Below are 22,582 nucleotides of genomic sequence, written 5' to 3'. Positions count from 1 at the left end.
ACATCATTCCAAACTCGTGATTTAAGGGTATCCGTCCTTGCCCCACTTGTTGTACTTTTCGTGAAGCTCGGCGGGAAGGGTAACGTTGGGAACGACGACAACGTTGAGAGCGCTGGGAGCGTCCTTGGGAGCTGCGTTGGGGTCACCACCGGGGTGGTACTGGTACTTGCCAGAGCTGCCGCTTTCCCAGGGGTGAGTAGCGATGGTGACGGGAGACTCGGAGGTAGCGCCAGTGGGAGATCGGCCTGAAGATGGCGATGTCAGCAATTGCTTCAGTTTTGACATATCAACTGATTTACGTACCAAGGTAGTAGCCGGCACCGCCAAGGGCAGCAACCATGACACCACCGAGAATCTACAAATCATCCATCCACGTTAGCAACCATAATTCGTGGTCGGTTTCCGTTGCTCATTCATTGTTTTGGCCGGGCATAGTTCCAAGGGTGGGCCGAGGCATTATGACGCACCAGAATCTCAGGGTTGCGACGAGACTCCTTCTTGAGCTCAGCCTTCTGATGCTCCTGGAAGCGGCGGGCGGTGGTGGAGAGGAATCGACGGGAGATGCGAGAGGCCATTTTGACGACGTGCTTTTGATTGCTGTTAAAGAATGGGTTTCTACGTCGGGGGCTTTCTTAGGTGGTTGAAGCTTTGAAGTTCTCGTATGATTTCGGAGACAGTCGCTACGATGAATGCGCGCACTATCATTGGTCAATGCCCGGGAAGCTGAGAAGGTCACGTGCAGCATCACGATTTACAAGGAATGACGTCTAATAAGCTGAGTTGGGCCCAGAGCATTCTAACGATGATGACTGGAAAACCAGGCCACAAGCTGGCTCCCTCCACTAATAGTTATTGTCCCCTGGCTATAGTAACTAGGTGAGAAAGCATGAAGGATTCGTTCATTGTGATGCAGCGACCATCATATCAACCTCTTAAAGCCAAGACCAGCCAAAATAGCTGGTTAACTGGCTTCAGTCGAGTTTGAAATGAATGCAACCATCCTTATTGCTTGAGTTACCGTAGCCGAAGTTATTCTGGGACTGGCTGTCAAACGTCAACGAAACGGGTTGCTGCAGAAGGTTTCCACAACCTGTCGAAAGTGACGTCTTTTTGTGCATGAGAAAGCTACGGAGCATTTTGATTGCGGCGTATGCGTTCAGCCATCGCAATCTCTTAGTCTAGTACTTTTCGTGATCAGTTATCGTCTGGGAGTTCTCAACCTCTGACAGTCCTTACATACAGCAGCGCCGCTAGCAGGGGCTTCAGCGACCTGAGGTTAGCCCCTGGCCCCTTACTACTACCTACCTAGGTAGGGGGCCCGAGGACAGCTTGGGAGAGCGCGAACGTCCAATTACCTAAGGATTCAGGCCCAAGGTTTCTGAGGCTGGACCGGGCTGGGCTTGGAAAAAGAAACCAGTCCTGAGCCGGAACAAGGCAAGTACAGGACAGGACAGGAAAAAGGAACAAGCATACACCTCCTCTTCATCTTGTCACCATCCATCACCTTTCTTTTCGTTGCTGGCCGCCCTTTACGTTCTCTTTTACTTACTGGTTTAACTCTCCAATTGTGCGCTCCCTACCTTAGTACCTACCGTGCTTAACTATCTTTCTCGCGACCACTTTCTCCTAATTCCCTTTTCCCCAATCGAAACCCGTATCCTCTCACCCCTGTCCTTCCATCCCTTCATTTGGCTCCTTTGTACAGTACTGCGTAACGCGACCAACCTGCCGACCGTGCCGATTTTACTTTTGGATATCATCCGACACTACCTGTTCACTGGCCAGGCGACGAATTTGACGAGACTCTGAATGGGAGGCCGAGCTTGGTTTGGCCATTCGCGCAACCGTTCCCTTGATTTCGATCAAGACTTCCTGTAAAGTCGTCTCCAGGCAGACGACTACCAGCGGCACCATTACTCAACATTGCCATCGCTATGGCCGCGAAATCCGATGACGATGGCTTCTCAGCGCCACATAATTCCCGTTCCGAAGCAGCCCGGCCGCCGAGCATAATTTCTTCTCGAATGACGGACATCGCGAGTGAGGACGGGGACGGGCCAGAATTGCAAAAGAACAGGATGAGCATTCCTCGAAGTGCGGACATGGGTTCTCGGCCTGATACTGCACGAACGGGAGCGTCTTCCAGGGGTCCATGGCAGGGTCAGTCTTTGCGTAACAAGACATATCTTTCTGGCGTACAAGCGAAGAGAGGGAGCGTCGAGAGTTCAACTGCCGGTTCGACAAGTCAAGCGCCGAGTTTATCAAGCAGAAGCCATGTTCCATCGTTACAGTCGCATGCTTTTTTCCGACCCATGAGCTCGCAGAAATTACAGGCACAGAGAGGAGGATCGCATCGCCCATCTACAATGAGTCAAATGTCGCCAGCGTCTCCCACCTCGCCAACGTCACCAACATCGCCAACGTCACAACAAAGATTCGATGAGCACGGCGAAGCTAGTGGCAGTCAAACACGGCAAAGTATCATATCGAACCCCATTGCGCAACTGCAGCGCCAAACAAGCCATGACGAAAACATGCGATCTCCACCATCCCGAGGCACGGAAATGACGGAACAAGAAACTTTGGACAGAATAACAGCGAATACGAGCCCTAGTCATGGCCATTATCCTGCGGGGAGTTTGACGGATAGTGTTCGTCCTCTTCAACAAGGCAAGACTTCTGATACAGGTCACTTTCAGCATAACATCATTGTGGACAAGAGTTATAAGGATCTACACAACCTGCCCAGCCCGATTAAATCTCCACGGTCGTTTCGATCAAGCTTCCTCATGCCGGGCCGAAGTAACGAGGGCCAGCAAAGTCAGAATCGCAGTACCGAAGGAGCTGAAAAACTCTCTTCGTCCGCATCTTCACCACAGTTCAGACCTGTAGACTCTCATACTGAGCGTCATCCCCGCGTTCCTCATAAGCCAAGTCAGAAATCCGATCTCGGACGTGTTTATCAGTATTTCGATGGCAACACAGTATTCTGTCTTGGTGGTCGCTGGCAAAACACAAGAGGGAGACCTGTTAATATTGCGACTGGTATCTTTGTCATCATTCCTTGCGCCCTGTTCTTTGGTTTTGAAGCACCATGGCTATGGAAGCATGTATCGCCTGCGATACCTATTGTTTTTGCATACCTTGCGTATATATGTTTCTCTTCCTTCATCCACGCCTCTGTTACCGATCCTGGGGTAAGTCTATATCTTGTTCACATCAGGATGCGCGTTGGCTAATGCTTGTCAGATTCTTCCGCGAAATCTTCACCAGTTTCCCCCTGTCGACGACAACGACGACCCTCTTCAACTTAGCCCACCCACGACAGATTGGGCATTGATAAAATCTGCCGAATCATCAACAGCCGCCATGGAAGTTCCGGTTAAGCACTGTAGAACATGCAATATCTGGCGACCACCCCGTGCCCACCACTGTCGCTTATGCGATAACTGTATCGAGACCCATGATCATCACTGCGTATGGCTCAACAACTGTGTCGGGAAACGTAATTACCGATATTTCTTTACCTTTGTTACGTCCGCAACTATCCTCGCTGCCTACCTCATCGCCACCTCTCTTACACAGATTCTTCTTTACAAGAATCGTGAAGGTGTCTCATTCGGAAAGGCTATCGACCACTTCCGAGTTCCTTTTGCGCTGGTATTCCTTGGGTTTATCTCTTTCCTTTATCCTGCTGCTTTGATGGGATATCACATCTTCCTCATGGCGCGAGGCGAAACGACCAGAGAGTACATGAACTCACACAAGTTTGCTAAGAAGGAACGTTTCCGGGCTTTCTCTCAGGCCAACATGTTCAAGAACTTTATTGTCGTTCTATGTCGCCCTCGGCAACCCACGTATTATCAGTTCAAAGCGCATTATCATGAAGGCGACCAACGCCTAGGCATTCGACGAGACAAGCGGCCGAGATCGAGCTCTCAGGGATTGGAAATGCACGATGTCGTCCCTGGGAGTTCTGGTTTCCAAGGTCCAGTGGCCCTGAGAAGTGAACACAGTCATTAGCTCTAATGATGCACTGAGGTGGGATTTTACTCTTGCATTGTAGTTGTATTTTCTTTTTTTCCAAGATGGCGTAGCTTCTGGGAAGTATTCATCATGTTAGGCGGTCAGGATGATATGATGCCTGTTTCTTTCTTCTTTTATTATACCCCCTACCTACCTTATGTTAACTAGTCCACTATATTTCACGCTTTCATTCCCCTTTTGTTTTGAGCAGAGACTCTGGAAAAGTCGGTAACTTATGGTACAGCCACCGACATGCGGGCGTTGAACGGGCACTGACTGGGAAGATGAGCCCTGGCTCTGATACACATCTGAGACTTTATTTAGATAGATACCACAGTCAGTTTAAGCCACTAGATTCACTTTTCTCACAAACCGATTCTACTTTACATGGAGTAACTAATGTCCAGAACTTTAGTCGAACTAGGTGACTGACTATCTTGAATCACTGACAAAATAGGGAATGCACTTAATTATTAAGTTGCCTCTGGATCGGTAACTCTGAATCGCATAAGGTACTGAGAGTCCACTAAATGAGTCCCCGGAATGCACGTGGAAATAAACAAGGATACCTCCAGGCTCTAGTCAGTGGAGCGGAGTCTCCGAGTGGATGGCGATAAGACAACCGCCGCTAGCGATAAGAAAAATTTCAAACCGAAATTTAGTAGTTTAGTTAGTGCGCCCAACCTATGAAAGTCGCTTTGTTTTACCTAACATCCATCGTAAGCAGCAGCGCTTTTTCTACGCTCGCTACATATTTTTTTCCCTCAAGGGCCTCGTTGGTTTTTGTTGTTCCTTTTTTCTCCTTCTTACATAGTCTCACTGTCCTCCCCTGGAACAGTACCTAATACTCAACGAGGCCCGTTAATCGTATATATTTGTTTGCTTATACGAAGAAAACGATAGACGATGCCTCACCCCGTTACGCCGCCGTCGCAGGACTCGACGATGGTATCTAACGAGGCCCCGCCCCCGCCATCTCAAGAAACCATCAACGACCTCCTCAACACAATCTTCACTGCAAAGACCTCGGCCGCTTCGATCGATGCATGCTATGGCCTCTGCGAGATTATCCTCTCTTCCGTTGGCGTTGCCGGCTTGAACGAGTACGGCATCATCACCGAGATCAAGAAGGCTGCCGCTGATAAGAAGTCGGGTCTTCGGCGCGAGTCCAGTCAGAACCTTCTAGGCGCCGTCTTTGAGCGTTTCCTCCCGCGGCAGCCTGTCAGCGAGGTTGTTCTGCTCTTCCAGGATGGCGGCCTTGTCGGCTGCGCTCTTGATGCTCTCTCTGATAAGGGCGCTGTCGTCCGTGAGGCCGCCCAGTATGGCCTCGATGCCGCTTTTGGCATCCTGAGCCCCGAAGCTCTTGTCGCTGGCCTCCTTCCTGCTCTTACAGAGTATCTTTCCAAGAAAACCGGAAAGTGGCAGGGAACCGTTGGCGCCTACAAGCTTCTTCAGAAGATGGCTGATAAGGCTCAAATTTCTATTGGAGGCACCAAAGAGGAGGCCCTTGAGAAGGATATCCTCCGCGAGGCCATGGGTGCTAAGCTCGCTGGCTTGATCCCCGTCGTCGAGAATGGCATGCATGACTTGAAGGCTGAGGTCGAGAAGCAAGCCGTTCACACCATGAACTCTCTCACTACCCTTCTCTCCAACGACGATGTTGCTCCTCGTATCCCTCTTCTGATCGATACCATGCAACACCCTTCGTCCCAGACTCTCCAGAAGGCTATTCACGCTCTGTCTCAAACCACCTTCGTCGCCATCGTCACCTCACCTGTCCTGGCTCTTCTGACCCCTTTCCTCGAGCGATCTCTTAACAACCCCACCACTGCCCAGGAGGTCCTCCGACAGACTGTTGTTATCGTAGAAAACTTGACAAAGCTGGTCCATGACCCCATCGAGGCCCGAACATTCTTGCCTAAGTTGATCCCTGGTGTCAAGAGCGTTTGCGACCGAGCCTCGCTCCCTGAGGTTCGCGAGATCGCTGAACGTGCCCTGGCCACTATGGAGAAGGCTATGGGTGATGATAAGGACGTCGTCGCTCGTACCGCTGGAGACGACGTAGCCAAGATTCTTGATGAGCAGATCAAAGCGAACGGCGGCCTCACCGGAAGCCTTGACCTCTGGAAGCAGGCTCGCCCCTATATTTCCGACATGGTTGCTATCGATGTCAACTACCGGTTCGTCAATCGTATCTCTGGAAGAATTGCTCCCTACGTCAAGAGTTTCGTGAAGGATGCCAACGCCCCTCAAAAGATTGCCGACACTATTCAGCAGCACTATGTTGATGAGGACCACCGCCGGTACGGTGTTCCTGAGAAGGAGGACGACGGCGAGGTCGAGATTGTCAACGCCGATTTCTCTCTCGCCTATGGTGGTATGCTGCTCTTGTCACACACCAACTTGCGCCTCCTCAAGGGTCACCGATATGGTCTTTGCGGCCGCAACGGTGCTGGAAAGTCTACTCTCATGCGAAGCATTGCTAACGGCAAGCTCGAGGGATTCCCTCCTCAAGACGTTCTCCGTACCTGCTACGTCGAGCACAACCAGGGCGAAGACGCTGATATCAGCATTCTTGAGTTCGTTGCTAAGGACCCTGAGATTGCCACTCAAGGCCGTGAGCGTATCTCTGAGGTTTTGGCCGAGTTCGGCTTCACTGCTGGCCCTGAGGGTCGACAGGCCGAGAGAGTTGGTTCCCTCTCTGGAGGTTGGAAGATGAAGCTGGCTCTGGCCCGAGCTATGCTCCAGCGTGCCGACGTCCTCCTTCTCGACGAACCTACTAACCATCTTGATGTTGCCAACATCGCCTGGCTCGAGAACTACCTCAAGTCTCATCCCGATATCACCAGTCTCATTGTTTCTCACGACTCCGGATTCCTGGACAATGTCACAACTGATATTTACCATTACGAGCCCAACAAGAAGCTGGCTTGTTACAAGGGTAACCTGGCCAATTTCGTCAAGATTCGTCCTGAGGCCAAGAGTTACTACACTCTCTCCGCCTCTACGGTCCAGTTCAAGTTCCCTCCCCCTGGTATCCTGACTGGTGTCAAGTCTCAGACTCGTGCCATTATCCGCATGTCCAACGTCTCATACGCTTATCCCGGTGCGACGAAGCCTTCACTGCAGGAAGTCTCTTGTCAATTGAGTTTGTCCTCTCGTGTTGCCATCATTGGCCCCAACGGTGCTGGCAAGTCGACTCTTATCAAGCTCCTTACCGGCGAGACTATCCCTACCACAGGAAAGGTTGAGAAGCACCCTAACCTCCGTATCGGTTATATCAAGCAGCACGCCCTAGAGCACGTTGAGATGCATTTGGAGAAGACCCCCAACCAGTATCTTCAGTGGCGTTACCAGCACGGTGACGACCGTGAGGTTCATATGAAGCAGACTCGTGTTCTGTCAGATGCCGATCGTGCTCAGATGGACAAGTGGGTTGATTTGAAGGATGGAAAGTCTCCACGCCAGATTGAGTCTCTGGTTGGTCGTTCAAAGTACAAGAAGACCTTCCAATACGAAGTGTAAGTTCCCTTGATTGTTTCATCACAAAGCTCATGACTAACTTCTAACAGTAAGTGGCGAGGTCTCCTGCCTAAGAACAACACCATGATCTCTCGTGAGACTCTTACCGAGCTTGGATTCGACAAGCTCGTCCAGGAATTTGACGATCACGAGGCTTCCCGAGAGGGTCTCGGTTACCGTGAGCTTCAGCCCAAGGTCATCTCCAAGCACTTTGAGGATCTTGGACTCGACCCCGAGATCGCCAACCACAACGAGATTGGCTCGCTTTCCGGAGGTCAGAAGGTCAAGGTTGTCATTGCTGGAGCCATGTGGAACAACCCCCATCTTCTCGTGCTTGATGAGCCTACCAACTTCTTGGATCGTGACTCCCTTGGTGGTCTTGCAGTTGCTATTCGCGACTTCAAGGGTGGCGTTATCCTGATCTCTCACAACGAAGAGTTTGTCGGTGCCCTCTGCTCTGAGCAGTGGCACGTCCGTGACGGCCGTGTTGCCCTTCGAGGAAACACTGCCGTCAGTCTTGACCGCTTTGAGGACAGCCGTCCCAGCAGTGGCGTCAACAGTACTGCTGCCAGCTCTGTTGTGAGCAGCGCTGTCAACAGTGGTATCGAGGACAACTCGGATATGAAGTTCAAGGCCAGGAAGAAGAAGAAGATGACCAAGAAGGAGCTAAAGGAGCGTGAGGTCCGCCGGAGACTTCGTCACATTGAATGGCTCAACAGCCCCAAGGGTACTCCTCATCCTCCTGACACCGACGACGAGGACAACTAGAAAAGTTCATTGGACCTTTTTGCTCTTATGTGCGTTTTTGTTTCGAGACTATGCGGATATGAACGAGTCTCCATGCTGTGCGGTATCTGGCGGTTGTTTACAAAAGGAGAATGAAGGCATCATTTCATTTATACATGATGCGGTATCGCTATGAAGAATGAATGGTATTTACATACTTAGATAGACCTGAACGGATGGTATAGAGGCGTTGGTTTGGGATAGACGGCTTTGAATCAAATCAGACTTTCTACAGATTCGGTTCCCTACTTTTGCGATGATTTATTTTCGATGTTTCAACCCAACTGTTCGTTCGCTTATTGACTGAGTCAAACATAAAGTGAGAACAAATGTCACTGTAGATATCGAGGTGATGGAATGTGTGTTGATAGACGTATAATGTTAAGAGCAACAATAATTCGACAGTTCATTCCAATTGAGCCTATTTTGAGTAAGACTTGATTTGTTATTATATATACAGGCAGGCTCTCAAAGCCTAGCCATGAAAACGAATGTTACTGGGTATGATCCTTCAATACTCCGTTGACTCAAGGTCTGATAAAAATACAGTACAAAAGAAAGAAAAGGAATAGACATGCTTTTGGGGCGGCACATGAGCCAGAACTACCATGAGAAGGTCATAAGGGCAGGATTCAATGCCAAGGGCAGCAGGAGATGGCTTCCAGCGACAGTGGCCATGGGCAGGATTGCAACAAAATCGTTGATACGCCAATAATGAGGAATAAAGTCAGCGGTGGCCATTATGATGAGACCAACAATGGCCAGCAAAGATAATGTCATGGAGACACGGAACTAGTGTGATTTGTTAGCATGTGATCGTAATAGATGTTGACGGAGAAAACTTACCTTCTTCAAGACCTTGGGAACCTCAATGAAGAAGTTGGAGAATTCAGCCTCCTTAGACGTAGAGCCCCAGCTCATGTCAATCTCGAACATATGTGCCAAAAGAGCCTGGCTCACGTGAAGGGAGAGGCCGCCAAGGAAAACAGCCAGCATAAGAGTCCACTTGAAGTTCTCGTAAATGGCATAACCCAGAGTCCGCTCGCCAGAACGATATCTCATGATAGCAAGTGCGAGATTACCAAGTCCATTGAACACAAGGATGATAGAGAACCATACCTGCCACGAGTCAAGGTAGTACTTATCGAGATATCCATTGAACCAACCCATCAGGAAGTAATTGGCAGTGGTCATGATCCACGCAGCTCCAATAGCATAGTAAGTGCCAATGTAAGAAACGACTGTGATCTTGGAGGTGAAACGGATGTTGGAAAAGCAGAAGCGGCGAAAGAGGGGGGTGAAAGGACCGCGCCATAACCAAGTGCGGATGGGATTGAAGAGCAACTCGTTGCAGCCAAATGCGTATTTTTCCCATCGAGCAAGTTCGTCATAGACGGTCAGAGACACCCCCTCCTTGAAGCCATCGCCGGCCCAAGCAGCGAGACGGATGATGTAGCCATTGCACTGAAGACGAAGAGACATGTCGAAATCCTCAGAGACGTGACTTTCAGACCAGAACTTGTCATAACCATCCTCATCTTGGTAAGCAACTTGCTGAATAGCAGACCAGCGAAGGATGGCATTGTGGCCGACGAAGGGAGCAACGTCGCCGTTGGAGACAGTGAAACGAATGGCAGTGTAAATCAGATCAGTGAAGAAGGTGATGCCGTTCTCGAAATAGGTGTGGACAACTTGCATAACACCAGAAGAGAATTGCATAATGCCGACATCAGGAGACTGTTCCATCTCAGAGACAGAGTCAAGGAGGCAATCAGTAGGAACACGAGTATCAGAATCAATGAGTAGGATATAGTCGCCAACGCGGATGTTTCCATCAGCCCAAGCGCGGCCATTTTCCTCGAGAACATCTTTGAGAGCCTGCTCATAAGCAAGGGCTTCGTCAGACTGGCTCCAATCGGCAGGGCGCTTGATGAGCTGGAGGCGCTCTTCGACTTTGCAAGAAATCATGAGGCCAAAGTTCATGTTTGAAGCCTTCTTGAACTTGCCCTTGCGGACAAAGCCATCCTCGCCGTGTTTGGGACGTGCAACCCAGCCAATGCTATTATCGGCATAGAAGTCGATACGGGCATCACGTTCCTCTTCGCTAAGAAGCTGGAGGCCATCGTCGTTGATGAACATGTTGGCAGAACCACCCTGCAGTTCATAAGTTGACATGGCCTGCTTGATGGACTTGACGGTAGGGAGAATGACGGCATTCAGGCCCTCCTTATAGACAGGACACTGAATGGTTATATGAGGCAAAGTGGCTCCCTGAAGTCTTCGTGGCGGGCGTGCTGAATAGAACTTGGAGTTGATAGTCAGTTGGCGAATTGGACCAAAGATTTGTGCCAAACAACCAACAATTACTTGAGCGAAGAAAAGAGAGAAGAATATTTGGATCGGGAAAAGAGCGACGAGGCCAAGTCGCTTATAGTCGCCATCGATGGCTATCTCCACAGCCAGCTGCCTCCACGCAGCCCCAAGGGAGGCCATGACGAGGAGCAGTGTGAGGGAAACAAGGACAGCATTCTGCAGGTGAACTGGTCGAGCTTCCGGCTTGATCTCACCACTCTCTTCATCAATCTCGTACTCCGCCGCAATAGTAGAGTCTCTTTCATCTTCGTCAACTGACTGGCCAGAGTTCCATACCAGCTCCATAAGCTCTGATTCAATGATCTTGGCTCGCGCCATCAAGTTCAGTGCATCGTCATCCCAGACAACAAGAAGGCCATCTGAAGCAATGAAAGCCGCGAACTGATGCTTACGAGCTCGGGGAAGGTCATTCACTGTGGGCAGAATCTGCACACGAAGGCCGTTCATCAATGGAACATCCACTGCATCAGGAGACCATTGGAGGAAGGTCTTGATAACACGAGAGTTGACAGTCATCGCACACTGAGATACATATCAGTAATCACTCTCCCTATAGGAAAACAAGTTGTACACACCTGAACATTAAGAGCCGTGCAGGCGATTGCAAAAGGAGATTGCCCCAATTGAGGTGGGCAAGCCATGTACTGGCCCCGAGACTTGCGAAGAAGAACACCCTCAATTTCTCCAGAGCCATTTACAACCCAGAGTTGGGAGCATTGTTGCTGGTACAGGTAGTTAACCATAACCTCATGCTTGATGTCATCGAGGAGATTGCTGTTGCCTGACTTGGATGACGGTGCAATTGAAGGAGGGCCTGCAGTGAACTTGGGCCCAGCTGCTGAATGTAGCTCTACCACGGCAGCAGGAGGGATCTTCTCCTCGATGATTGGGGCATGAAGGGACATTGATGGCCGGTGGCTAGGCCTCCTGGGGGGAGGTCCTATCGGTGTCTGAGGCGGGATCTCCGCTTTGAAGTAACTGCCGATACCCATCTTGACGGTGCTTGTCGAAGATTTGGCAAACAAAAATAAAATATTCTGAAAAACTATGCGTCTGGGGACAAAGCCCGCTGTAGAATAACCCGAAGAATTCGTATATGAAGAACAAGAAGTCTGTCCCTGGGCTATCTTGAAGATCTGTGCTGAAGCGATCCCGCGTATATGGATTTTGTTGAAAGGACTGTGAGGATTCAAAGACTCATAACCATGAATATCTTATTCAAAGAAAGACAGGTTCAAGGAGTGACAGGAAGTTTCACCTAATGAGCGAATGACAGAAGAAGAAACAATGGATGGAGGGAGTGAAGGATTGAAGGATCGTGGTGAGAGAAGGTCTGGGATTAGAAGATCAAACCTCACAGAGTGCAACTACCGGTTCAATTAAACAAACTTGTTTGAGCTTCAGTGTTTAAGTTTCTGCGCCAGACTCAGCCAAGGAATCGGGGACGAGCATATTAAAGTTTTATTCTCTTGCCCGGAGAGAGAACCAGTATGCGGCGACCACGCCACTGCGGCTAGACAGCGAGACAATGAGGTCGGGCATCGCGATAGAAGCTGTAAGAAGCGGATCACAGACATCCACTTGGATGACCACGACTAGACCCTAGGCAAGCCTTACAACCAACGTCGAGCCGGACAGCCCTAGGTCTAGATGGAATAGCGTGCAAGAAGCGGAGGGGTGACGATTATGTTAGAGTCGTATAGTGTGGCTAGAGGTTTCCCAGACTGTTGGTCTTGGTGTAGGCGTGTCTCAGACTAGTCGACCAGGGTCCAGCGCATGGCACAAGAGATTGTCCCGGGTGGCTGGAAACGAGACAATTGCATGTGGGCACAAAGCTTGTTGTTAGCATTTTGTCGTTCTGAAACCTGGCCGATGCCTCATCCAGCTCGTGAATGCCAAGCTTGAATCGAGAGCCAAGCCTATTGTCTGTGGTCCTCCAACACGGAGATCGATCAATGGGGACGACCCATATCAGGAAGTCAGAACGTAATAATGTGGCAAGTACTGCCTTTGTTGGACCGTGCCACTTGGATCTAGAGACTTGCTGTACAGTAAGTGGCGTCTGATTCTGCGAACCGGTTGAAGCGGGAGAGCCGGAACCTGTAAACACGACGTGGACCTGTAGGGTGACAGGAACAGGAAGTGATTGATGAGCGATTCCATATCGATCCCTAACATGCCTGTCATGAAAAGGCCTCTTCGTCTAGGTGAAGCTGAATTTCTGATATCGTGACCATCTTTTGCTTCCCACTATCATGAGTTTCGATGATGTTGGTGTTTTGGTTGAGTGCAGTTGCATGGAATTGCGGATAAAGTATGTTCTGTATCAGGCCTAGAGGGATCTTAGATATAAACCAATCACACACTCGTATTCCACGATTGATACGCAAATTGGGCAAGAGGGATAGATCTGCCCCTCCCCTAGTGTCACTGTGACAGCTTCAGTGGCGTGGTGTGGCTTGTCTGTGAGCTCCGGGAAAGGCAAGGCGGCCACAATGTTTGTTGGTACCTACCTAGGTAGGAAATGCAAGTCTGACATGAGGTGAGGTGGGGACAAGAGCATACGGACGGGGCTGTACCTGCATCGGCTTGAATTGATGCAGGAGCAAAAGTCTTTGACTGTGTATTACTTCACTTTGAATTATCACCTTTACACCCCAGCAACTTGAATGGAACAACATCTCAGCTTCGTACTGCTACAGTATTACAAAAAACGCATCCTCCATTATTAATTGGGTCGGGAGTTACTGCCCACATCTATCTATAGGTTGTCATCAGACATTCCTCCCCAGTACCAAACCGGCCGATCCAGAGCCTACTATTGTCTGTGGCTTTGATGGCTGCAAACTTCGCGCCGTCCCGAGAGTAATGCATGGCACAAGGAATGCATCGAATGTCCCTGGCGAGTCGTGAGTCGAAGCCTTGGTTAAAGTGCTTTTGCTGGCCATCTGAACCGGCCTCTGGCTCATCAATAGGACAATCAATGCAGATGGCCTAGACTACGGCGGCATCCTAGCGATCGAGATTCTTCTTATCAGTCACCATCACTCACCATCACGGAAAGACGGTTGGCATAAGAGCCAGGGTGCCAATATAGCCATCCTCCGCATGCCCCCGCTCAAGAGCTACTATAGCTGGACTGCTTCTCCATTTTCAGTCCCATTTGTTGCTTGTGTACCGAAGAAACTTGGCACATCCAAGCTCAAATATCACACCCCCGCACTTTAGTTATTTTGCCTTGGCATGTTTCACACATTTGTCGATCATATCTCAGCCATCAGTACATATACCTAAAGTGTTGAGCCTTTAAATCTATATTTGGTTCCCTCGTTATTGGATGACGAATTACCAAAACCTGAATAGTGAAAATGGGATTATAACTTCATTAGGCAGCGGAAGCGGTATCAGAATCATATCATGGACATGTTCCGTCCTTTCCGCTCTGAAGTCGAACGACTATTTGACTCAAAACCAAAATCCTCCGTCTTAGACTCTTTTTTTACTTATAAGCCTTGGCTCTCTTCTACCGACTTTCCCCTCGCCTATTGACCCGGTCACAAGACTCTAGGCACTGCACGAGTCTGCAGGGATTCAGCTTTGCCGAAACTAACAGTAGCTGTTGGCTCTGTAACCATTTCCCATCAAGCGCACAACCTTATATTTAGTATCTTGAAGATAAGCGACGAGTCTCCATGCCGATGGGCGTTGAACCTCGATGCAGAACACGGTGGTTAGTAGAGTTACACGGCGCTTCTGTACCTGGAACTATTGATCTTTGGTTAATCAGTCACCGTTATTGAATTCTGATTCACATGTTGCAGCCCTCATATTGCAGACCTTCCCCTGGTACCTCGAGCTAGTAACAGTCGTAGGCGCGCCGCAACGTTCATTGGATCCGGATTTAGACTGGTATCCTACAATTGAGCCAGAACTCACTGTAGCTCTCATCGTCAACATTAACCTTTTTACTTTTGACGTTATTGTACTAGCCTGATGAATCCACTGGTGGACTTAGGGCGCCGTCACGCTTCCCTGAGTTCGGCGCCTCCGCCTTCGACATGTTAGCAGAAGCTCGTTCCGCAAGCCCGGTTCAAACACCAACACTTCATTACAAATACCAAGATACGTATAGCCTTGGCACGAAACGCCTTTACAAACCCGCGCACAACGCAGTCAGAAGGTCAGAGCTCGACGGCTCCTGTCCTACGGGCCGAAGAGGCAGTGTTGTGGTCACGACCAGCCTTTGTGGCCATAAACTCGTCTCTATCGAACTTTGATCGTATTGCTTGAATTCCTCAACGCTGTTGTAACCCACCATACTTGAGTCACGGTCGTGATCAAACAGAAGATCAGAAATGGGTGGCTAGCTAAAGCAAACATCTCGGCAGCCTCAGTAGCTCGTGATGCATTACACAGGACTATATACCAAGGGGCATAAATGGTCTTGGTACCGCTCCAATTAATCGTAAAGCCAATAGAAACGAACTGCATTACTAATCTGATCTTTAAGGGTTTGTAAGAAAAATATTTCTAAAATGCCAACTTGTTAAAGTGGCCGTTGATCCATAATGTGAGTTAGCACAACGGAAGCACAAGACACGCGTATGTGAGGGTTTAGTGAAACTTATAAGGCATCCTCTTCATTTGAATTCAACTCTATTAAAAAAGGAACTTCCTCAAATCGGAAGACTGTACTGTAAAACTAGCCTCAAAGTGATATATTCAATCTAAATCTCCCTCGTCAAACAATAGTCCCCAAAATAACTGCTCCTTACTTTGTTCTCATTTTCATAGATCCTCATTGCCGTTGCACTGTTGCATCATGAGTACTCGGCTTACTTCAAGCTGTGGTTGTGTCCAAGTTGGATACCACTGCTCTCTTGCTTCCCAAAAGTCCTTTTTAGCCGTTGGCGAGGCATCGTACCATGGTTTGTCAGACTTTCCATCCTCAAACCACCCATTCGTGCCGCCCACAGCGACATTGAGGATGAGGTAAAACTCCTGATCGAATGGCGCGTTCACATTAGGCGAGATAGTCCATGGATCAGTGAGCCGGGTGCCATTCTGATCCACATCGGGGAACCCCCCTCGTTTATACATGGGCTTCTTGAAGTTGGTGTATGTGACTTGGAGGAGTCGTGTGTTGACATAAGTAAAGAGATATTTTTCAGACCACTCCAAACCAAACATGTTGAAGCCAGCGCTATAGGTGGTGTGAAGGGCCTTCCGCTTGTTGTTAGACTTCCACCAGCCATCGTTGGCAGAGTTGGGACCCCAGTGTAGCGCCGAGGAAACAATGTCGTTTCCGCCCTGTTTGTATGTCCAATTGTTTCCGCGTGATTCAATGATGTCGATCTCGCCAGATCTAGGCCAGGCGCCGTAGACACTCTGTCTTGGGAGCATCCAAATAGCAGGCCAGAGCCAGTCACCTTCAGGGAGCTTGGCAGTGACCTCGATGCGGCCGTACCTGATATTGGCACCCTTCTTGGTATTGATACGACCAGATCGAGCGGGGGGAACCACGCTGTTATTTCCAGCAGTCAAGTTTGTGGAGGCAACACAGCTCGACCAGACTTTAGAGGTACAAGTGCCGGCCTTGAGAAGGTTGATGACGTTGTTCTTCTGCATCAGCTTGGGATCCTGCAAAGTCGCCTTGATGATGAGTTTGCCATCTTCGACATAGACATTCTCGTCTGTGTTTGTTGTCTGCTCGAATTGGCCATTTCTATGAGAGTTAGCCGTGTGAGCGGAAAAGAGACATCGTGATTCAACATACCCATAGCCACCAACTTCGACTTCCTTAGTCCAAATGTTGGGGTTCAGACCTTGGCTGAAATCCTCGTCCATAACAAGACAATACTTGTTCTTGACTACGCTTCGAATACCATCCCAGACAAGAAAGCCAGAGCCCGCGAGGCCGATGAAGATTGCAAGAATGGGAAGGATGGTCACCCATTTTTCTTTGGGGTTGGTTTTTTCAAGCCACGGTTTCTCAACCTCGCCTGGCTTCACTCTCCTTGAGTGAAAGTATCGATTTCGCTCGTCAATCTGAGTTCCTGAGCCAGATGTAGATTCAGACTCTGAGGCAGGGCTTGAATACTCTGGAATACTGAACATGCCGCCGTGGCCACCTGAACCTGAACCTGAACCTCGTCCAGGGTCGATACTGTGGCGGTATCCTGTTGAGGCCGCCTCATGAGGGCCACTGGCGTCCATGGACCTTCGTGACATGTCAGTCGGGCCAGGGCCGTCGTGCTCGCCGTAACTGCTTTTTCGATATGGGTTGTTCATGTCAAACAGGCAGGCGAGAAATGAGATCCGAGTGAATAAAACTGAAGAGGCTGGATTTGTTTAGAAGGGAGAAGTCTTTTGATAAGATTCAACACCACAGTGACATTCATGATCCATGGTGATTTGGGCTAGTCAGGAACCAATACAAGGTAAGGAATGAATAGCTAGTCAAGGGGAAAGCCAAATCCAGATTTTCTTTCATGTCAGAAATCGCACAATGGGATCGCGTATCGAATTCATTGGCCAAGGGGGAAGATCTGGCGGATGATAGAGAATTGTGGCACTGAGAAGAGGCAAGGCTAAGCCCAGTCAAGCTGAACATGATGAAGCCATCACTAGATGGAGAAATCGAGAACGAGGCTGATCCGCTGATTGCTTGGCAAGACAAACACGAGTTGCTAATAAGAACGGGATGAGATAAATTGTAAGTCGATCGGATTAGGTATAAGTACAGTGTTTATCAATTCGACACTGTGTGCAATGGCCGTATATGTCACTGTGCACAGCTTCATCAACACTGTATGTCACCTACCTAGGTTGTATTAGCTCCACTGAACTATGGTCACTACATTCCATCCTCCTCACCATCGCCATTATTCTCAGCGCGGTCATCGCCGTCTTGAGCCCTCTCTTGCAACCGTCGATAACAAACTTTTTAGGCCAAATTTGAGTGTGCACTATCCCGATGGCTGGAACAATAGAACTTCCTTTTGAGTTTTAGTTCCCGCTCTATGCAGGATCCGAAGCGTGACCTGGCGAGATTCCACTACAGCCACTTACTTGTATGAGCGAGCACATCGCCGTTTTCTTGGATAGAGGTTGTCTATTACGGCTCTCTTCTCGCTCATCTGACGATGGCTTCAGTTGATCAATAGTGCCTATAGATCATCCGCATTTCCCTACTTCCCGTTTGACGTGGCGTTATAGCTTCAGCGAGCATGGTAGAATGGCAGCGAGTCCCTGGTGAGAGCAAACTTGCCATGGCTGAGACAAATCTCACGCCCCTCCCGCTTACTCGAGCTCCTCAACTCTACTTCCACTTAACTATATGCATGGCGATCAGGAGCTGCTGTCTAGGCCAACGCCTGGTGCAAATTCAAAATCCGTTCCACTTGCACGCCTCGGACGGAACCCAGCCGACCCAGGATCATGACTGCCTGGGTAGCCTTTCAGCAAACATCCAGTAAACTTGTTGCACCCATGGCCAGGCATGTTTAGGTCCGGTGCTCTGACCTTACGACTCGATGCAAACTCTATCAATACTAACCTCGAGCAAGCTTACCGTACAGTAGCCGTGTATGCTTCGTTCTAACTCTGAGGTGATGGGTAGCTGAAACACCGGTGAATATGATATGACAATAGCTTACCTTGCTGTCTATCTCTCTCAACGGAACATACGCAATGTTCGTACCGCATACTCGGGACCGACAGCTTCACTAGAGAATAACGCCCCAAGTCGCCGTCCCAACCTGATAAGAGGAGTTCGGAACTGGACATGGTCAATAGAATCTCAAGTCGCACTTGGCTGGACGCTACGAGTTTGGGGACAGTTCTAGAGCCAGCGGTATTGAAGCGACTGGCCTCTTGAGGCGCTTCACGTGTACATTGGATAAGTTTTAACAAGACTCTATGGACCAAATTCAAGTCACCGACTGGTCGAGGATGCTCAGACACTTACACGAGGCCAACGTTGGACGCTTTCTTCCATTGCTATATGATGGCCTGTCTCGTCACTGACCACACAACTTTCTTTTAAGGATGGTTTCCTCTCTTCTCTACAGTGTCAGGAAGCGTTACGATAAGCCCTACGAGGTTTGTATGATGCCACGCAGGCCAAGAAATTCTCGGAATACAAGATGCAATGCCAAGGTGCATTGGACGAGGGTTACTCGGGATGCGCGGACCAAGAACACACATGTTCCTCGGCCCAAGAGATGAGCTCTGAACATCTCCAATGACTATACATTGTATGATATCTGATGATGTTCAGGTGAGCACGCGTTCGTGTTAGTTATTGGATGAAATGGTGGCTCGTTCCTGGTTGTCAGTCCCAATCCGGAGATCTGGGCCACTAACGACATCCTTGCAATGCAGGGTTCTTAGCAGGGTCCAGGGGTCGGATTTTCGGCATGTCCGCCGATCTGACATGACAGATGCTAGCTACCTACTGTACAACACTCCCAGACTCCCAAGTATCGTACCGAACCGCACCGCCCCGCATAGCATAATAGCAATGGCCGGGGCTTGGCGATATTCTTGGGGTGTTACTCGTGAGGCGCTCGAGTTCTGGAAGCTCTCTTGATGAGGCTACTAGTAGCGTCCCTCACCATAAGTGTTAAGTGTTACCCGGCTCTGATTAAGTTAGCTTCCAAAATTCCTATGACTGGCGGGATATCCGTACAGGATGTCAGGGCCTCGCCTCTTAGAGAGCTCTAATCTACCTATTAAGCCCTGTCGAGTGACCGTTTTTTCGGTTCCGGGTTTCTGCATTTCTTCCCATCGTTCCTGGATGGACTTCGCTCCTTTACCGTGTTGACCACGCTCCCTATTCACATTTCACTCATTTATCTGAAACAGATTCACCGAACTTTTATTTCGATCTTTCACTTCTGCGCCGGATACTACAAGGCTGCTTGCTGACCAAAGTCAACACTTGCTGGGAGTTGTAAAGCAGAAAGTCTATAGGCTACTTCCTACCATTACAAGCTTGCCTCGTCAGTTTTCATCACATTCGTTTTCCAATAAACAGATACACAATGCTTCTGTTTAGAGTATTTGCTGGCATTGCCAGTCTTGTGTCACTGGCAGTTGCTGATGATGCCACTGAAGCTCTGCCCATGGACCTGGGCAGTGTTTTGTCAAGACACCCCAAGCTTTCAACATACTACAAATTGATCCAGGTAGGAATGAAATGTATTACTTTGTGAGCCAAAGGCTGTTATCTAACGCCCGCAGAAATTCCCCGATGTCCTGTTGCAACTGCCCAGCTACGAGGGTGTCACGGTATGTTGAATCTGTTTCTCCTAGCCTCAGGGGCAAAGACTAATATATGATGTTTCTTAGATTGTTGCACCTTCCAATGATGCTTTCAACCAAATCCCTTATTCTCCTCTCTCCAATATTTGGGACCCGAACGATGCCAAGGTCACTGTTCCGCTTCTTCAGTACCACATTCTGCAGGGTACGATAAGCACAATGAAGCTCAAGGAGGGGCCTGCATATGTCAAGCCTACACTTCTTCTCAATCCCAAATGGAGCAATGTCACTGCTGGTCAGAACATCCTTATCAACAAACAACCCGACGATGTCATCTTCAGTACCCGGCTGGGCAATCGAGCTACAGTCATCAACTACGATATCAAGTTTCAAGGCGGACTCATCCAGATTGTCGACAGTCTGTTGATTCCGCCCTCTGGTATTCGTCAGGTCCTCCTGGCAAGTAAGGTTGACTCGTTTCTTGGGGGACTTTTCAAAGCTGGCCTCATGCCTGATCTTGCTGGTCGCCGGGACATCACTGTCTTTGCTCCAAGAGATCAGGCCATGGAGATGGTTGGCAGTGCACTCAGTGGTATGTCCACCAAGGAGCTAGCTAGTGTCATGGGATACCACATTGTACCCGGCAAGGTCCTTGTCTCGACTGACCTTGACAATGCCACATCTCTTACTACATTGACTGGTGAAGAGGTCCATGTCCGCCAGATTGGCAATGAGAAGTTCGTCAACTCGGCCAAGATCATCACGACTGACCTTCTCATTTCCAATGGTATTCTTCACATCATCTCCAATGTCAATAACCCAAAGGAGGCCGACGCGGCTCCTAACCCTAGTCTCTGGCTTCAAAATCCTGTGTTCAAGTCTGCTGGCGTTGATGATGTCTTCGACTCGGATATCCCTTGTACCGCGAGTTGTCCAGTGACAAACACGCCAACACCTACACCGGCAGATGATGCTGAGAACAACGCTGTGGCAACGCCGTGGTTCACCACAAGGCCAAGCAGGGGAGTGGCTGCTCCCCGAGCCACAGCACATGTTGCCCGCGCTGCACTGGGTATCGTGGGTATAGGTGCAGGGATGGCGCTCTTGTAGTAAGAGTTGGTGCTGTTCTGGTCTCTTTGTTCTGTGCTTGCTTTCTTGTTATGGGTCGGTTAGCTTTGCAGTACCTAGTTTAGATCTCTCTATCGTTCGATCAATAATTACCCCGACAGTCGTTAACGGAAGCAAACATCCTCCTTCTCGCCAGTGCGTTCCCCGAGATTCCACAAATCTTGCTCTTGGTCAAGCCGTGTTTAATCAACGTGGACCGAACTTCGTCCGGGCTTCTCAAGTCTTCCGACGACATGGGTCATTAGTCTTGCATGAACTATCGTTCGGATGAGGTCTTTTAACCTGTAGTACGGATATCATTATCCTCTAGGCGTGTAAAGTGATTGGTGAAGTCTTTTCTTAGTCTCCTGTCGATACACGGAGAGATCTAGATCCGTTCAAGCCCGCGGGTGTTATGCAATTATGTATGATTGCCACAAAGACAATCCTTGTCATCTGGTCAGTACTACTGTAGGTACATACTGTAACAGTTAGTCACCTAGTAAATGGCACCACGACTTGCCCATATTCAGTATGCAAAATACAAGTTTTTGGTGCGACCAAGCAGCGAAACTGTCATAGCGCACGGAAGATGCCGCTGTGGAGTCTAGGGTATGTGAGCATCTCAAACCCCTGCTTGGCCTGGCAAAAGCAACCCGGCCAGAATTGCTCGCCTGGTTCGTGGGGAACAGTAGATTTCAGGATATGGAAAAGCCTGTCGGTGTCTCGGCCGACAACCTTAATAGGTAAAGCCCGAGAATCTGTGACTAGGGGGAATAGAACGGGCTATCGCATATTTCTTTACCTGTAAGTGAAGCGGGCTGAGCTAGCACAGGTGTAAGTAAGTAAGTAGGTAGGTAAAGTCTTGGCTGTATCATGTTATTTACCTACTAGGTACTTACCTAGGTATTGCTGAGGCGACGGCGACTTAACACCTACTCAAACACTCCGGGGATAAGATACATACAGGAAGAGGGAAGCCGTAGATCAGAAGAGGAGCACATTCCTTGGCAACTGAGTCATTCGTTATCATAAACATCCAATGGCACAAGCACGGGAGATAAATCCACAGTTACGTACAGGAGGCAATATTGAGTGAGATACGCCGAATACACGGACGACATGACGGCCATGCATGTAAAGTCGAGACGGGATAGATAAACGCGATAGACCCGCTAACTATAGGTTTGCCGTTGTAATATACCGCTCAGCGTCTAAACTAATTGACTAAGATACCTTGTCTTTCCTTGCCTTGCCCTGCCTCGCCTTACTCGACTAACAAACTTACTTCGGCGGCGATGGAAACGGTTTCAACCAAAGAGAGTCAGGAGGTGGAAAGGATCATGAATCAGTACCGGCTATTGCCCACTATGAATGGATACGGAATCGGAATCGGAATCAGCTCAGGCTCAGAATCAGAATCAGAATCAGAATCAGAACGAGAACCAGAACCAGAACCTATCACCCCCACTAGAAAGAGCAACACGCTCGCCCGCTGAGT

At 49.2% G+C, this 22,582-nt stretch overlaps 6 protein-coding genes across 6 annotated transcripts; 3 read left to right on the top strand and 3 right to left on the bottom strand.

Moving 5' to 3' along the window:
- Window positions 1-21: 21 nt before the first annotated feature.
- FSUBG_11250 (uncharacterized protein) lies at window positions 22-575 on the bottom strand (the record flags this gene model as incomplete). The annotated part of the gene is made up of 3 exons (XM_036675913.1): window positions 22-245; window positions 304-355; window positions 468-575. The coding sequence occupies 3 exons, from the start codon at window positions 573-575 to the stop codon at window positions 22-24; spliced, it is 384 nt and encodes a 127-aa protein (XP_036533267.1).
- Window positions 576-2,366: 1,791 nt separating this feature from the next.
- FSUBG_11249 (palmitoyltransferase ERF2) lies at window positions 2,367-4,023 on the top strand (the record flags this gene model as incomplete). The annotated part of the gene is made up of 2 exons (XM_036675911.1): window positions 2,367-3,197; window positions 3,250-4,023. 2 exons carry the CDS (start codon window positions 2,367-2,369, stop codon window positions 4,021-4,023), a joined length of 1,605 nt encoding a protein of 534 aa, XP_036533266.1.
- Window positions 4,024-4,932: 909 nt separating this feature from the next.
- Window positions 4,933-8,316, top strand: FSUBG_11248 (elongation factor 3; the record flags this gene model as incomplete). Its single annotated transcript, XM_036675910.1, has 2 exons — window positions 4,933-7,547; window positions 7,599-8,316. The coding sequence occupies 2 exons, from the start codon at window positions 4,933-4,935 to the stop codon at window positions 8,314-8,316; spliced, it is 3,333 nt and encodes a 1,110-aa protein (XP_036533265.1).
- Window positions 8,317-8,937: 621 nt separating this feature from the next.
- FSUBG_11247 (glycosyl transferase family 2) lies at window positions 8,938-11,699 on the bottom strand (the record flags this gene model as incomplete). The annotated part of the gene is made up of 3 exons (XM_036675909.1): window positions 8,938-9,126; window positions 9,181-11,229; window positions 11,283-11,699. 3 exons carry the CDS (start codon window positions 11,697-11,699, stop codon window positions 8,938-8,940), a joined length of 2,655 nt encoding a protein of 884 aa, XP_036533264.1.
- Window positions 11,700-15,495: 3,796 nt separating this feature from the next.
- FSUBG_11246 (beta-1 3-glucan binding protein) lies at window positions 15,496-16,998 on the bottom strand (the record flags this gene model as incomplete). Its single annotated transcript, XM_036675908.1, has 2 exons — window positions 15,496-16,432; window positions 16,484-16,998. The coding sequence occupies 2 exons, from the start codon at window positions 16,996-16,998 to the stop codon at window positions 15,496-15,498; spliced, it is 1,452 nt and encodes a 483-aa protein (XP_036533263.1).
- A 2,756-nt stretch (window positions 16,999-19,754) lies between these two features.
- Window positions 19,755-21,084, top strand: FSUBG_11245 (transforming growth factor-beta-induced ig-h3; the record flags this gene model as incomplete). Its single annotated transcript, XM_036675907.1, has 3 exons — window positions 19,755-19,898; window positions 19,954-20,001; window positions 20,062-21,084. The coding sequence occupies 3 exons, from the start codon at window positions 19,755-19,757 to the stop codon at window positions 21,082-21,084; spliced, it is 1,215 nt and encodes a 404-aa protein (XP_036533262.1).
- Between the last annotated feature and the right edge of the window lie 1,498 nt (window positions 21,085-22,582).

The sequence above is a fragment of the Fusarium subglutinans genome, assembly GCF_013396075.1.
Source record: "Fusarium subglutinans strain NRRL 66333 chromosome Unknown NRRL66333_c0000210, whole genome shotgun sequence".
NCBI classification, from domain to species: Eukaryota; Fungi; Ascomycota; class Sordariomycetes; order Hypocreales; family Nectriaceae; genus Fusarium; species Fusarium subglutinans.
Note: the sequence above shows the minus strand (reverse complement) of the source record. Positions and strands in the feature narration are given on the sequence as shown.